The sequence below is a fragment of the Myotis yumanensis genome, unplaced genomic scaffold (assembly GCF_028538775.1).
Source record: "Myotis yumanensis isolate MYYU_CA2020_CCGP unplaced genomic scaffold, mMyoYum1.0.hap1 SCAF_15, whole genome shotgun sequence".
Taxonomy (NCBI): domain Eukaryota; kingdom Metazoa; phylum Chordata; class Mammalia; order Chiroptera; family Vespertilionidae; genus Myotis; species Myotis yumanensis.
The window spans coordinates 24,170,088-24,187,383 of NW_027223766.1; the positions used below are offsets into that span (position 1 = coordinate 24,170,088).

At 39.1% G+C, this 17,296-nt stretch overlaps 1 protein-coding gene across 1 annotated transcript in view; it reads left to right on the plus strand.

Annotated features, from left to right (window-relative positions):
* TOX (thymocyte selection associated high mobility group box) overlaps nucleotides 1–17,296 on the plus strand; it is a 296,399-nt gene that overhangs the window by 132,919 nt on the left and 146,184 nt on the right. Inside the window, exon 2 of the mRNA XM_070392145.1 lies at nucleotides 15,971–16,036. Within this exon, the coding sequence (XP_070248246.1) occupies nucleotides 15,971–16,036 (66 nt within the window). The remainder of the gene's footprint in view (nucleotides 1–15,970; nucleotides 16,037–17,296) is intronic.

The following is a 17,296-nucleotide window of genomic DNA, read 5'->3' on the forward strand; positions in this document are numbered from 1 at the left end:
TTACCCAAGTGAATCATTGCATAGTGTATTTCATCTCTCAGCCCACAGTTTGTCATAAGAATGACCAAAGTATCACTCTCAGCCCACAGTTTGACATAAGAATGACCTAAGTATCACACTGAATCAGCGCCATAGACCAGGGTTTCTCAACCGCAGCACTGTTGACATTGGTGCTGGATAATTGTTTTCTATGGGGCTGTCCCTGTACCTTGTAGGATGTACAGAGCATCCCTGGCTTCTACCCACTAGATACAAGTAGCACCACGCAGTGGTGACAATCAAAAAAGAGAGGGAGAAGAATCGCCCTAAGTTGAAAACCACAGAAGATGTGGACTGCATTGTATAACCATCATAACATCACTAAGTAGAATGAGCAAAGCTATGGCCAAGCAATTGAAAAGAACAAAATCCAAATGAAAGGTTGAATCCAAAAAGATCGAAGGGAATGCTGATAACCATCTGAATAGTAGAATTGTTTAAACTCCATGCTCAATATAGTTGACATTACAGAAACCCTTCATTGAGTTGGCCTCACACCTTAAAGAATGTTTAAAAACAATCTCCAATGACTGCTTAGGGATAAAATAGACGGGGGAGTTATGGAGAAAATGGCAGAGGCTGGAAGTTTCACTGGCTTCCCTACAAATGCATATCCACAACCCCTTCCTCTTCAACAATCCAACGGTGTGAAAATGTACTGTTTTAAAAGTACAGTTTACAATCTCCATAAAGGTTACAATATACAGGTTTTGAGAAAATGCATTAACTTTTGGAACCACAAATACAAATGGATTATTACAAAGGCAGTTGCACTGCCTGAAAATGGAAGTAATGGGGCCATTGTAAAATGTGGATTTTAAATATTAGAGGTTGGCTATTTTTTTGTCATGTGTCTAAAGAGCTTTGTTGCCTAAATTATGTAGAAATGGGAATACGCACTATAATACAACTTTCTGAGGAAAGTGCGTTAGCCCTGAAGAAATGCCAACATTGTGCTGCTTTTAAAATAAAAATCCATCTGAGATCATTTAATCTTGCTCTAATGTTTAGTTTCTATCCTATTCTAACTTCCATGCGTGTTTAAATTCTTTGTTTCAACTTTAATGTCTCAAGTAACATTGAAGGATTTCTTGGAGATAAAACTCATTGGATATATTTAAAATATGTACATTCTGCTCAGAACTATTCAGAAGGCATTTCAACCAAAAAATTCTGAAACCACTTAATCTAACATTAATATTAATTTACTTAATGGTTATAGAATATATTATGCCAGAATTTTTTCATAGCAAATATGAAATGTGCAAAAGATATTAATAATGTAATGTTTCTTACAGAAGGTGAAATGATAGGGTACAGCATAGTAGGGATTACATCATTTCTTTGATGTGAGCATTACAAGGAACATTAACTGATTACTGAAACAGTTTAAGTCTCTATGGTTAGCTAAGGTTATGCAATTGTTGAACTAGAATAATAATTGTTATGTAGTACCATAAAATGTAATGAGTAATTGTTATCTTATGGATAACTTAATGCATAAAGCTTAAATGTATGGCAAATAAAATGCCATGGAAGACCTATCCCATCCTATATTATACTGCAATATATTTAAGTATAACATTGCATTTTTTATGCCCAAATTGTCTGAAATCTTCATTTTATGGTAATAAATTTGCCTGAAGCAATTGTAGTGAATGTGATATGCTGTAGTGTACATGGCTGGATAATATTTTATCTATGATTTAAGAGTAGAGTTCAATAGTATTTTGCATTTTCAGACAACTTCTCCTGCACTTTTGTGTGGCAGTTTTTAAGATTATACCGTAATAGCTGCTCCCCTAGGTGATCTAAAATAATTTAAATATAAGCCAAATAAAAAGTATATCAGGAGAAAAATATTTTTTACACACACATAGTAAATAAGTATGTACATAGTTAAAGGACAGGTGTGTACATATTTACATGCACATACATACACGCATGATGCTCTACAAACTTTTCATTTACTTAGTCATTACACTGCTATTTTCTTTTATTCACTCCATTGCTTTTCACTTATCTAATATTTCAAGTAGGACTCTGCATTTACATATATAGCGATAAAAAATAAGGTCTGTGTATCGTTTTCCATATTAAAGACTCTTTCTCCGGCTAATTTAGGGCACTCTGAGACTGATTCTTTCCACTACTTTCTGCCTATTGTTCTTTCCAATTAATAATGGAAACATTCAAATAAACTTGCCATGAGGGGGAAGTACCACAGTTTCCAGAATGTAGCACAGGGTTTATGTGTTTAGTGCTTTACAATTTACAAATTCTTTTGCATGTCTCATTTGAATCTGAAATAACTGTATTTAGAAAGTATAATTCTTTTTTTAAAAATCCTCACCCAATGATATCTTTTTCCATTGATTTTTCTAGAGAGTGGAAGGGAGAGAGAATGGAGGGGGGGAAGAGAGAGAAAGAAAGAGAGAGAGAGAGAGACATTGGCATGAGAGAGACACTTCGATTGGTTGCCTCCCATATGTGCCCCGACCAGAGCAGAGATCAAACCTCGAACCTGCAACCAAGGTATGTGAGCCGACGCTCTATCCACTGAGAGCTCCACCAGCCAGGGCAGAGAGTATAATTCTTCCTTTTATTTCCAAGACCAGTCTGCTAGGAAGGTCAGAATCAAGACTCTTATTTGGGTCTTCCTATTTCAAACCCACTCCCTGATGGAATCTCCCCTAAATTATGCCCTATTCTGCTATACCTACAGGGGAGGCTCTGACTTAGTCACAAACCACATGGGAAAAGGAAGGAATGAATTACACCGCGTCTGTCAACCCAGTGGGCTTTTCATTAGCCGGTTGGTACAGACTTGGAGATGATTCAGACAGCAAAATGTTCACCAGCAGGTTGACATCAGTGTGAAAACATAAACTAGCTTGGTCTGGAGCCGCATGGGCACTGACTGCTTTCGGGGACTGGACTGGCCTCCTTGCTACCATGAAGCTTTCAGCTCTCACCTCGGCTCTCATACAATGAGCTTCTTTTCAAACTAGTCTGACTAGAGTGACTAAATCTCGGTCCCTGTAGAACAGGAAGAGATGGAAACCTAGAATGTGGACTGGTTTATGGAGGCTTTTGCCTGCTGCCCCCGGAGGATCAGTTATTTTCATGGGCAGAAATTGATCTGGAACTGAAAGCACAGGGAATAAATGCTCCTGCAGAATAATTAAATGGTGAGGTGTCTGAAATGCCTTTAGTTCTCCCCCAATACTGCACTAGGTTGATTTCATCATTTAATGTTGCTCAGTAAGTAATATGTGCGAGGCATAGCTCAGTGCTGGGGACAGACAAATAAACAGGCAAGTCCCTGCCCTCAAAGAGCTCACAGTCCAGTGTAGGAGAGAAGCAGCACAGCAGTGGCACTGCAAGGAGCTCCAGGCTGCACCGAGCACCAGATGCCACGAGAACTCTCACAGGCACAGAGACCACATCATCGGTGAGGTCAGGCAAGGCTCACCTTCTGGCGGGCAGCTTCTCCTTGGCTGGGCGTGTCCTCGTTTAGGTCTGTCGTCCAACCCTAATCTGTAGCACTAGCTCCTTTCACTCTCGGAAGTGTTCCAGGTTGGTTGATACAGTCTGTGATTATTTATTACTAGGAGATAGGGAGGAGAACAACAGAGTTGGAGGTGAAAGGTGTACAGTTAAAGGAGATGGTGGGAAAGAATAAAGGCAGGGATTTTTTTCTTGGGGGGAGGGGCATGTGAAAATCATTAAGCATTGGTGAAATGTAGAGGAACAAGCGATACAGACAGGAGTGATGTTAAGAATATTGAACATCTGGTATGGCACTAGCCCTGGCTGGTTAGCGGCACCAGCCATGAACGAGGGGTACAGTTGTTCACATCAGGAAGGGCCTTAAGTTCTAAGGACGTTGGAATTTACCTTGAAACCATAGGGAGCACTGAAGAATTTTAAGCAGTGGAGAAGAAGAAGACTAGTTTCTTGGACAAAGATTGGCTTCGTCTAGGTCACTAAGCAGTAAAGAGAAAGTAAGGGACTTGCTCTGAGTATCTGCTAGACATGTGTGTTATCCTAGGTGCCTCTCATGTAGGTCCGGACCTCATGACAATCCTGTAATAGGGCCATTGAGGTTCACAGAGGCCAGATCTTCCCAAGTTCCACAGCTGAGAGGCAGGGATGGATCTCAAACCTACTCTGAATCACTCCGCTACATGGTCTCTCCAACACACCTTCTGCATCTGCTGAGGACTGCTCCGGTCCAGTGAGAGTGGGCGATGACATAGTGTATGTGTTTACAGTGGTACCCATTGTCCTTAGGGGGGAGGGAGAGTCACTAAAATAATAGAACGAAGTCAGATGTCCTGGTAGTCATTGAATATGTTATGATATCCACTAATTCTACAGTCACTTTGGGATATCTAAGTCTTGCATGTTGATTGATCTCCTTTTGCAAGGATTTGTTTTCTTAGCAGATATCTTATTAGGTGCTTTTCTGCCATCAGACAGACCTGGAATTGCGGCTTTGTGCTGCCCCTTCCAAGTGACTTAATTCTTTAAGCTTCAGCCTTCTTATTGGTAAAAGGACACAAATACTGCCTCGGAGGTTGCTGTAGGTTAAATTGAGTCAGTGCCTGTGTGTACCTGACACACAGTAAATATTCAAGAAATGTTGTTGCTATCAATGAGACTGAGACCTGGTACACAGTAGGTGTGATGAATGAATGAGTAAATGAATCATTTAATCTGTAAATGTGTCACTTACCATTGACTTTGATATAACAGCAAGACCATGCTATATGGCACACCCCTGAGAGTACTATTCTCTCCAATTTTCAGCAAAAGAGCATCATCTGGTGTCATTCTAGAAAGTAAAATAGAGGAAACCAATCACCCCTCACGTGCAGTCTAAATAAGGCTCTCAGTAGAAATGGGCACACCGTTTTCAGCAACAAGACTTGTAGTTTCAGCTCCAACGTGTTCCTGGCAACACATGCTGAAAAGGACGTTGTCAAAAGGGCTGAAGAAGTATTTGGGAGAATACTCTCCCCACCCCGTACTCCCTAAAGAGTCAAATGGAAGCGGGAGAATGAGGGAGAGTTAGAACTGCTATAAGCAAGGAGAAAATAAAAAGAAACTGTAGAGTTGAAATTTATCAATATGTGGAATGCATGTGCCTCGGGGCGGGGACATCTTATGCAGGAAGCCTTAAGCCAAAGCAAGGAAAAATGGTCCATAACCATCATAAAAATGTGGGCTAAGTCAGCAGGGGAAGACACATGAAATCACTGTTTTAAAAAGAGACTAAAAAAGGAGCTAAGTAGATGTTACTCTATAGTATTTGAAGGTGTTAAAGAAAAACCAAAAATTATACTTTTTAATTAACAAATAAATGGAATGGCGATTCAAGGCTCTTAAAGTGAAAGACAATGCCAGCAGAACTCTTCTCCCTTCCACCTGGACAAATCCACGCTGAATGCCTGGATTTCTTCTTGCTATTTAATCCTCTTATTTAAAACGTCATTAGCTTTTCATTTAGAAAACAAACTGTCTGGGACCTGAAAAAAATAAATGTCAAATCTGATCTCACAAAGGAAATGGAGTGGATCTAGACAGAACCACTCGTATTTCTAAGTGGTCAGGTTCATTCTGAACTTGACCAAAATATATTTCAACACCTGTCCTGTCCTGTTACTATCAAAAGGCTATTCATGTAACATTATTGTTATATATAGTCGCAATCTTATCTTCTGAGTAAGCATAATAGGGAAGTGAGAATCTCCATCTTAATATCTCTGTACCTTTCTTTTTGTAGGTAGGTACTACCATTTTAATCTCAAAATTACTTAAGAGTTGTGTGTCCTCAAACCTTTTAAAGTATTTTTTATCCCACCCAGTTGTGGCCTAACCAGTCTAATTCTAACCCCTCTGTTTTAGACATCTGCCATTCAAATTGAATAGCATTTTCAATGCTTTGAACTTCTGCTAGTCTCTTCCATATTTTTGGTTTTGAGGTTCCCAGAACAGAACATGCTTTTCCAGACCAGACATGTGTAGAGAAACATTCTCACCTTTTTCTCTACATGTCAGGAACTAAGAAATGTTGACTGTGCTTAAGAGGGAATACTAGCAATGAAAGAACTACCCCCCACCCCCACCAAGAGAAGTAATGTCTTTCTTACTTTCCATTCCACTTCTATGCAGGATTTACTACCATGGTAAGTGAGGTGAGAACTGATATAATGTACAAATAGTGAGCTTAGGTAAGGCTTGCCGGTGAGTTTGAACGTACTCCTCAAATTCTTCCTTTACTAGGTGGACTCAGAAACATTTGTCTAAAACATGACAACTCAAAGAAATGTTCTGAACCAATAATTTGAAACAACATTGAATTTCAACTATATAATATAGTTTTACAGCTTTATAATTTGTAGAAACTTGCACATTAGTGGAAAATTCATTTCCAAAACAAGGCTCCTATGTGGGATCAGAAATCATAGCTCCCGATTTTCCAACCTCAGACACCTACCTTGTGGAGGCCTTTCAGTAAAAACCAAAGGTGTGTTTTATGCGAGTTTTGATTTGATTATACTTATTTCCATTCGATTAACTAGAGTCAATTTGGAGTGATTGCTTTTACCCATACATTCTTTTCTTTCTTAAATAATGCATAATGAAAATGAGTTGCTTTCTGTTGGAATCTTGGGGTTCATGAAGGTTTCTAGAAACTAGCTTCTATTTTCTTGAAACTGTTGTTTTTCATGATATAAGAAAAACCTAGTTCTATTTATTATTGTTTTATATGTTTGTTTCTATCCTTGCACAATAGAACTAATGATTCTTAAAAATAATATAATAAAAGCAGAACGAGGAGGGGATGAGATTAGTGTAGCATTGCAGTTAAGAGTGCTGTCACACTGTCTTAGTCCAAGTTGCCCAGAAATCAGAGCCTGTAGTGAAAGCTGGCATGTTAGCACTGCGGGTGCAAGCCCAGGAGGCAGGGACAGCCAAACAGAAGGCACGTGTGTGTGTGTGTGTGTGTGTGTGTTTAATAAATATATTTTTATTGATTTCAGAGAGGAAGGGGAAGGGAGAGAGAGAGAAACATCAGTGATGAGAAAGCGTCATTGATTGGCTATCTCCAGCATGCCCCACACTGGGGATCGAGCTCACAACCTGGGCCTGTGCTCTAACCAGGAATAGAACCATGACCCCTTGGGTCATCAGCCAACACTCAGCCACTGAGCCATGCTGGCTGGGCAAAGAAGGCACATGCTTCCACACTGCCACAGCTTTGCAACTAGACTTCTCTAAAGAGTCCTCAGGTGCCCTAACTGATTTGGCTCAGGGCATAGGGCATTGGCCTGCAGACTAAAGGGTCCCTGGTTCAATTCCAGTCAAGGGCACATAACAGGTTGTGGGCTCGATCCCCAGTAGAGGGCGTGCAGGAGGCAGCCAATCAATGATTCTCTCATCATTGATATTTCTATCTCTCCCTCTCTCTTCCTCTCTGAAATCAATAAAAACATATTTTTTTAAAAAAGAGTCCTCAGGCAATGCTTGGGCCAAGGCTTGCCAAAGGGCCATATTTCCTTGGAGTGTGTCTGGGGCTGCATGACCGTGGGAACGATGAAAGTCATTCCTAGAAGCAAAGGCCAGTGGCCAAGGCCTGAGGGTCAGACAGGCTGACATGACCTGTGACTGGATCTGTCTCAGACAACTTACTTACCCTCTTTGTGTCTCAGTTTTGGCACCTGTGAAATGGGAGTAGTAACAGTCTAGTTTTTCTATTTGTTTTTACAAGACTGTTATGAAAACGAAATGCCGTAGTATATTTAATGCAATTAGAAAGGGCCTGCAAAAGTTAAAACTGTTTTGAATCGTAATAGCGGTGTTATCCTAACGTGGAGCCTGTAAGGTGACTACTTAAAAGGATACAGTGTTCATTTTGAGTTAAGAAGTTTAGTGTGTTTGTTTACAAAGCAAACAAACAAATATTACATTTCAGCCATACCCTTAGCAACACGGGGATAATACTGTTAACGACTCTTTGGGTCACGCCACTGAGTTTGATCATAGGACAGCACTTGCGAGTACAGATTCAAGATACATGCATAGTATTATTACTGAACATTTCAGTTCTCAAAGTTAACAAAGGAAATATGATATGCAATTTCCCCCCAAATAAGTACAAAAATGGGACAAAAATTAGAATATAAATTCAGTTCCAAACAGAGGCCAGATTCTGAGTTGCGGTTATGATATTCTAGTTGTGGGTAGTGTAGGATTTCTCCTCTTCCGGTGGCCAAGCTTACAAGCGGCCAAGCTATGCCCAGAGGACATGTCCTCTCCATGCATTCAGATCTTCTGCAGAGTGTTCACCACTCAAGTTCAAGTGACAGGAGCTCAGCTGAGAGGGGTTTCTCCTTCCTAGTCCAGCTCGGTGTGCTCCCAGGTTGTAATGCACATCCATTCACAGCACTGATAGCCTAATTCTGCTTTCCTGTCCTTGGGTATCGATAGCCTGCACGCAGCTAGTCTGCTGCCTTGCCCTGCCAGCCACTTTTCTGGCCCACTGTGCTCAGTCAGTACTTGTTTCATTCTGCCCAGCTTGGCTTGCAGACTGTCTTAGACCATTGAGTGAACAAGTTCAGCCTTGAAGCGGGAAGATAAGCACCTATTCTCTCTCTAGTGTCTCCTGACCTTTTTCGTTGCGAAGGGCAGGATGCGTAGTGGAGCAGGGGTACACCTTGCTCTGCTTTTATTGGCTACATTACCGTTGGATATGGTAGCATCGGTTACTATGGGTGTCAGCTGCCTGATAACTGTGCTCAGGGTACATTATCTCCCTTCACATCGTGCTCACAACGCCTTGCTCTACACAGAACAGCCTAAGTCTTTGACTTCATGGTCCAAACTGAAGTTATTTCTTCCATTATAAAAAAAGAAAAAAAGAAAGAAAAAGAAAAATTCGATGACTTGTAGTCTTATATTGAGCCAAGCAATACAAAAATGGATATTTTATTTTCAGACTATTACCCTCTCTTATAATGATTTATTATAATGCCTCTTTTAAGAAATGTCAAATTAACTCCCTATTACAAGCATTTCCATTTTTAGCTCTTTTTAAAAAATCAAAGTATCAAATATTCCTTCAGGAAAAATCAGAAATGTAAGGTTTCCCTTTTATAGGCCCTACAATGTGGTACTGTTTCAAGAATTCCATGAGCTCCCACACACCCCGCTCTCCCCAGTAGCAGTTTTCTGGTTTTCTTCTAATGGTTTCCTTAAAAAGATCCCATTTCCTGTCCTAGCGCTAATGATTGATTTACACTTCACATTCTATCTTTGATTTTTCTTGTTTTAGTGGTTTTGGTAGCCTAATGTTGCCCATTTTTGCTCATCATTCACTATGTTCAGACAGTGTTGGATGTCTGCTCTCGGTTTTTAAATAGAAGAAATAATAACTACCTAGTTTGAAAAGCTCTTTGGGATTATGGGTTTGGTTAATATCCTCTAAAAACAATTTCAAAAAACTGTAGTAGAAGATTATAAATGACTTTTTATGTGATTGCATCCCCTGGTGCTTTGAAATAAAAACACAATAAAGAGTATAAAAGCGCTTGGTCAGAAAGGCTAATCCTGAGTGGATGCCATTTACATTTAGATTCAAATAAGTCAGCCTATTTATTTTTTCAAATTTTGCTTCAGGTTTTAAATTGAGAAAACATGGAAATTAAAAGTCCTAGTATGCTTAGGTACATTTGGAAAAGTTAAAATGCCTAAATTCAGTTGACTCTAAGAATAATAACTGTGATAACCATAAAGAATAAGGAAATGTAGTTAGTAATTTTTAATAAAACAATGTTATTGCAACAATTATTATTAAGGTTCATCTAATATGTGGTCCAGGTAAAATAAAGTGGGGTCATTGATGTAATAATGCAAATGCTGTGCCTTCAAAGAAGCCATTCCCAAACAGCCATAGAGCCTGATTCCCCACTGTTTATGAGTGATGGAGTATGAAGCAGTATGTCAGCGTGGACAACTCTTCTACTGGAAATCCAGACCTTTATTCTATTAGCGGATGGACCACGTGGCCAATAACAGTCTGTTTCTTTCTGTCATAACATGAGGAGTTCAGCTACAATGCCTTCAGAAACCTTTCCAAGACCAAAATTCTAAGACTCTATTGCACTATATAGCTCTACTTCAAATGACAGCATGATATGCCCCCGTGCCACAGTTTGCATCCTAAGAATGTTGCATCAACATGAGGCCTGTCGAGATCCCTGGAACCAGCTCCTGGACAGGGTGGGATTGGGTGGAGATGTGAAAAGTACAATGATGACATTCACCTGACAAGGTCTGTGTGGGGAGGGGTTGACCCCCTAGAATCTTGGCTTATTTTTCTTCCTGAGTCCAAGAGTGTGTCCCACCACAAGGGGTATGGACAGGCCTGTCTGACACAAACCCGTGGTTTAGTTTGTGTGTCAGAAGCAGGCATACACTCATTTAGATCTGGATTTCTTGATTCTTGGCCAATGTTTTATACTTAAATAAAAATCTTGAGGAGGAAGTGGATCTAGCATTTGAGCTTTTTCTGGACATTATTTTTTTTTTCTTTTTAAAAGCGTGCACTCCTATAGCAACCAGTTTTAATTCACGGTAAAACTTTGAGTTGATTCCATTTAAAATCCTTCAAACCATTCTCTGAAAGCCTGATTTTCTTCTTCTAAGTCACTGATTTTTCTGGGAAGGCAATCTATTTAATCAAGCAAATATTAAATTTTTGTTAACTAGACATTTTTTGAGGACTTTGTATGTGCTGCCCCTCAGATACAGAGGCACTAAAGATCATTAAGATGTGTCCTGTCCCCTGTGGTAGCTCACAGCCAGTGGAGTTAGTCCCTTAACAAGACCTGTCTGGAACCAGAGGACTGCCTACAGGACACCAGAGCTCAGCCCTGACTAAGGGGAGTTGAGGGATGGAAGGAGAATTCAACAAGTAAAAGGGCAGGGAGGCCTTCTGAATGAAGAGGCCTTGTGAATGCATGGGGGATGCACCAGGGCACAGGGAGTGGACTCTGAGACCACAGACTCTCATGGCAAAATCGCATGACTTCTTCTCCCCTAAAGGAAACAATAGCGTGAAATACATGCCATCTCTTATGTGTTTCTACATTGTATGTCCTCCAGAAATAAGCTTTTGGAACAATCATGAATATCTTGAGAAGGAATAGAGGAAGCCACCTGTATTAGTTACGTTCACCAGAGAAACAGAACCAACAGGATGTATATACTAGTAGACAAGGAAAGGGATTTATTATAAGGAATCCTCTTATGCAGTTATGGAGGCTGAGAAGCCCCATGATCTGTAGTGGGGAAGCTGGAGACCCAGGAAAGCCAATGGTTTAGTTCCAGGACAGAAGCTGTCAGGCTTGAGACCCAAGAAGAGCTGATATTTCGGTTTGAGTCTGAAGGCAGGAAAAGATGAATGTCCCAGATCAACAGTCACGCTGGAGGTGTTTCCTCTTTCTCTCATAATGATCAGCGTTTTTGTTCTATTCAGGCCTTTAACTGATTAGAGAGGGCAGTCTTCTCTACTCAGTCTTCCAATTCAAATGTTAATGTCACCCCATACCCTCACAGACACATCGAGAATAATATTTGACCAAATATCTGGGCACATGTGGCCCAGTCAAGTAGACATACAATTAATGATGATACCATGTCTCGGTTTTTTAAGGGTTAATTGGAAAGCATCCAGGGACATTCTACCAACCTGATTATTAAATTGGCGGCTCACCAAGGCTCATGGGTGTGTTTTTTTTGTTTCTCAAATTTTTAAATATATTGGGGTGACATTAGTTAGGTTTTAAGTGTATGATTCTATAACATGTTGTCTGTATATTGCATTGTGTGTTCATCACCCAAAGTCAAAGCTCCTTCTGTTACCATATATTTGACCCCCTTTATCTTTTACTACCTCCTCCCCACACCCCTTCCCCCCTGGTAACCACCATACTTTGGTCTGTCTCTATGAGTTTTTGTCTTGTTTGTTTATTTATTGCTTTCAGTTTTATATCCCACAAATGAATGAAATCATATGGTTCCTGACTCTTTCCATCTGACTTATTTTGCTTCGAACAATATTCTCAAAATCCCTCTCTCATCACAAATGACAATATTTTATTACTTTCATGGCTTATTAGTATTAGTATTTCATTGTATATATGTGCCCCATTTTCTTTATCCGATCCCCTATCAAAGGATACGTCAATTGTTTTCAGGTATTGGCCACCATGAATAATGCTGCAATGAATAATACTACATTTATCTTGCTGGGTCATATGCTAACTCTTATCTTAATTTTTTGAGAAACCTCCATACTGTTTTCATAGTGGCTATACCAGTTCACATTCCCACCAGCAGTGAATGAGAATTTCTTTTTTTCCACAACCTCTCCAACAATTGCTATTACATGTCTTGCTGATAGTAGCCATTCTAACAGGTGTGAGGTGGTATCTCATTGTAGGTTTTTTTTAAAATCCTCATCCAAGGTTATGTCTTTATTGATTTTAGAGAGAGAAAGGGGGTGGAGAGAGAGAGAGTCACTGATGTGAGAAACATCGATTGGTTGTCGCCATACACACCCCAACCAGGTGTTGAACCCGAAATCTAGGTATGTGCCATGACCAGGAATCAAATCTGTAACCTTTGGTGTCCAGGATATCGCTTCAAATGACTGAGCCATCTGGCCAGGCTCATTGTAGTTCTGATTTGCATTTCCCTAATAACAAGTGAAGCTGAGAATCTTTTCATATATCTGTTGGTCATATGTATCTCTTCTTGGGAGATGTGTCTGTTCAGATCCTCTGCCCATTTTTAAAATGGATTGTTTGTTTTCTTGTTGTTGAATTATTTATATTTTTGCATATTAATCCCTTATTGAAGGTGTTGTTTGCAAATATCTTCTCCCATTCGTTTCATTGCATTTTTATTTTGTTGATGATTTCTTTTGCTGTGTAGAAGATATTTACTTCAATATTGCCCCATTCATTTATTCTTGCTTTTACTTTCCTTGCCTTTGAAGTCAAATTAATAAAATCCTCTCTAAGACCAAGGTCCATAAGTTTATTACCTATGTTTTCTTCCATTTAATTTATTGTTTCAGATTTTATATTTAGGTCTTTGATCTATTTTGAGTTAATTTTTGTATATGGTGACAAATAGCAGTCTAGTTTCATTTTTTTGCATGTGGCTTTTCAATTTCCCCAGCACCATTTATTAAAGGGCTTCCTTTTCCCATTTTATGTTTTTGGCTCCTTTGTGAAAAAATATTTGCTCACATACATGTGAGTTTATTTCTAGGCTCTCAATTCTGTTTAATTGGTCTGTGTGTCTATTTTGTTTCTGCCAGTACCATGCTGTTTTTATTATTGTCGCTTTGTAATATAACTTGAAGTCAGGGAGTATGATACTTTCCGCTTTGTTTTTTGAGGATCATGTTTTTTGTAAGTCTCACAATTCCATAGACATTCTGGACAATATTTCAACATCATTGAGATATTGCCAATGACCTGCTTTGATAATTTTGACACTTTCAGAATTGATAGTTAATTCATCATTATGATTCAGACTATATATGTTCTGGAGGTTTAGCGCATGTTCTAGAAAGCCAGGCTGCCTGGCATTAAATCCTAGACCTGCCTTTTAAGAGCTTGTAACCATAAGCATCTAGCTTAAATTCTTTGCCTCTCTACCTGAAATTGTAAAATGTAGGTAATAATAATAATACCTAAATCATGGTTTTTATGAAGATTGAATCAGATAATATGCATCAGTGAATGTAAAGAGACAGGTGGATGATGGGGATATAGAATCTATTCAATAAAATAGTTATGCCTATAGCAACTTAAATTTTATTTTAAAATGCTGTTTCAGCCTTGGCTCAATATTACTTAAGCATTGGTACTTTGTGAGTAAAGAGTCCTTATCAAGAGCACTATATTAAATATGCTTAATTAGCATACATTTTGGATAGACTAAAACCAAAACTCCAAAGCCTTAGTTGGCTTGAAAACGACACCAGATTTAGCAAATGAGTTAGAGAAGATGAAATAGAAAGTAACACATTTATAGAATATGCATAGGCAGTGGAGTATTTGATTCACTTCACTACTTCTGTGCAATTTAGTTTGTTATAGTCAGAGAAACTGTCCATATTTTAAATGGTTCTTTGGCATCTTAGCATTAAAAACATTTGCAAACAAACCAACAGTGGGTGGGGGTGGAGAAATGCTAAAGGATGCTTTGTCAGGATTTGAGTTGTCAGGAATAACAGGCCGATTGACTGGGGCTACGGCCATCTCTGGGTGGAAGGTGATCGGTCACCTGACTGATGGAAAAGCAGCCTTGGGTAAGTCACTGGGACTCAGGGCTCTTGAGCCGGATGACAAAGCCACCAACATGTCCAGCTAGTCTTTTCTTCGTGTGCTATTTCTTATTTGCCTTAACAACCACGTCATTCAATTAGTGGTTTCATATCTGTTTGGATAAGTTTGTTCACATAACATGAAATATATTTGCAGGGTGATGGGTGAAGAAATGTTTAGTTCTTTGAACTTAACTTCATGAGTGCTTCAGTGTCCTCAGGGCAGTCTTTACTCAGACAGCTGATGCTGATGTGAATCTCCAGGCACCCACTGCTGCTGACTACAGTTCACAGGCTTTGGTGTGTCCCCAGAGTTTGGACAACCCTCTTGGGCTAGTAGCTGATAGGTGATGAAATGCAATATCTAGAACACAATTTTTTTTTTTATTTTGATGGCATATAACGTATGTCCATATTACTTTGTGTTTGCACCTCCATCAATAACACTTTTCTGCCTTAAAAAGTAATTTTTTCAGATTTTCGCATTCCCATGTCTGAAATTAGTCTGCCTATGAAAGTATTTTCATTCTCGGCTCTTTGAAGCTGGCTGTATTAGTCCGTTTGATTAATTCCTTGGGAAAATTTTTCCTTTAACGAAAAAAAGGAATGCCTTGCCCATTTATCAAGTGACTAAAGATAGCTGAGGATTAAGTCTGAATGGAGTGATTACTGCTTTCAAAAACCTAAATAATGGAAAGTATGTTGTTGTTATTGCTCTTGCTTAAACAGTTGCCTCGTTCAGCAGTGCCCCGCCTGGTGAATTTCCACCTCCCATCTTGTTCCTAACTTGTAAACTTGTGTATGAGTTTCTATGCATTCGTAATACTTACATTTATTTATTCTGCCTTTGAAAAACTTCTGAGAGGGAAATTTAAGAATCGAGCCTGTATATTTTTATTGTTATTTATTATTATCATTCTTAGCTATGGATGTAGCGGCACATGCTTTTTTCAAATATTATTATCGAGTTAAAAATTTTAATCATAAAGCTATTGTGATGAAGCCAGTGTTAGTCTATTATGAAAACTCTGCACTTTTTCATTTTTGAGAGCTAAACCCAGAATGCATTGAGCTGTGCCTTAGTTTATTTTCCATTATCTTTCCACCACCCCCCTCCCACCCCAGAAATCATGCCATTCATTTAATACTTCATTACAACTGAACTGCAATATGTATACAGGGTATGCAAAATGAGCCATTCTGTTTTAAAACAGATTGCAGATGAAAGGAAACCATTCATTTCTTGCTTGCTTGCTGTAATTACTAGAGCACTAATTACTCCAAATCACTGACATCCAGGGTCAGGAAGATGACAACAGAAACATCAAAGAAAAGATGTGGCTCACTCACGAGGACAGCTTTTCCATATTCCCAACCACAGTAATTTTTTTTTTTTTATGGCGACTGTTTACCATGGTAGCTTGGAGTTTCCAGTTTGATGGTGAAAAACAAACAAACAAACAAAAAGCCCTGCACACAGTCAAGATTGCTGAATGTTTACTATTATTTCATTCGCAGTTTGACGGTGAGAACATGTATATGAGCATGACAGAGCCGAGCCAGGACTACGTGCCAGCCAGCCAGGTGGGTTAATTAATCTTCTCTGCCTTGTTTCAAATTGTAATTAAACAAATTCAAAGAGTTGCATTGCAAATGAGTAGCACTATCAGTAACTGCCGCAATCAGGAATAATCATAATTTATAAACAAAGCATTTAAGCCTTGTTTCCAGTTAATGAGATAGAGCTGATAAAACACCAGAGTTGGCATTTGTTGAAAGATACTACCTTGTTTCCCCTCCAGAACGGCAAGCAGCTGTTTTGCCAGCATGATCTTCCCTAAACAGTTGTTTTACCTTTAGGAAATAAAGTCTTTACAGGTGCAGGTTATGTGTGCTTCTGACTAGAGACAAGTTAATCATTTTAAGCTACACATGTCACAAATAGCTTTAATTATCCACTGTTGGGGCAAGAAAATGGTATATTTATAACCAAAATTGCATGGCCGATGGGCTCTATATGGCTGCTTTCAGAACCTATGGGGTGGGTACTTTCAAGCCAAAATGCATGATGTGATTAAAATCTATCAAGGGCACGTTTGTATCCATTTCACTGGGAATGATTGACACAGTATTTAATCATGAGAAGTGACAACAAAAAGTCCAAAGAAAATGTAAATGGATACATTTATAAAAGTCAATGCTTGGCTGTTTATTTTTAGATACTTAAGACCAGGCCCTTGACTCCAGCAAGGGCATTTAAAGCAAAAATTATAACTGCCCTAGTGCCAGTATAACATAATATGTGCCAGTATAACATAATATGTAAGAACATTGTAAGCAAAAATGAATGAATGAATGAATGAATGAAAGTGAGGGTGAGTTCATAGGAGCATTTGGGGCACTTGAATGTATTTTTTTCCTAGAAGACTATAAAACCATGGTAGCTTGGAGTTTCCTGTAACAGTGACTATGGTGGAAACTCTAACATAGTGCTGTAGATTTCAATACCTACATAACTACTCAAATAGATTTGTTAACTGGGAGGGGTAGGGGCAGAGGGGATTAGAAAACTTCTGTTGTTCTTCATGGTGGTTGTTAGTGAGTTAAATCTAATGTATATGTAAAGGGTGCACTCTGTGGGGCTTTGAAATTTCCCTAAGAACAAAATGTCTTGTGTTTAACTCAAAACAGAGGCAAGCCTGCCTCTGCGTGAACTTTGCATTTAGAAGTCATTATGATCACTGCCTCCTCTGGCAGACATTCTAGAAACCACACTATATTGTTCAGACGAGAAGGTCATGGTGAAGTTCAAAGATCCAGACAACATTTTCTTCCATTCAACCG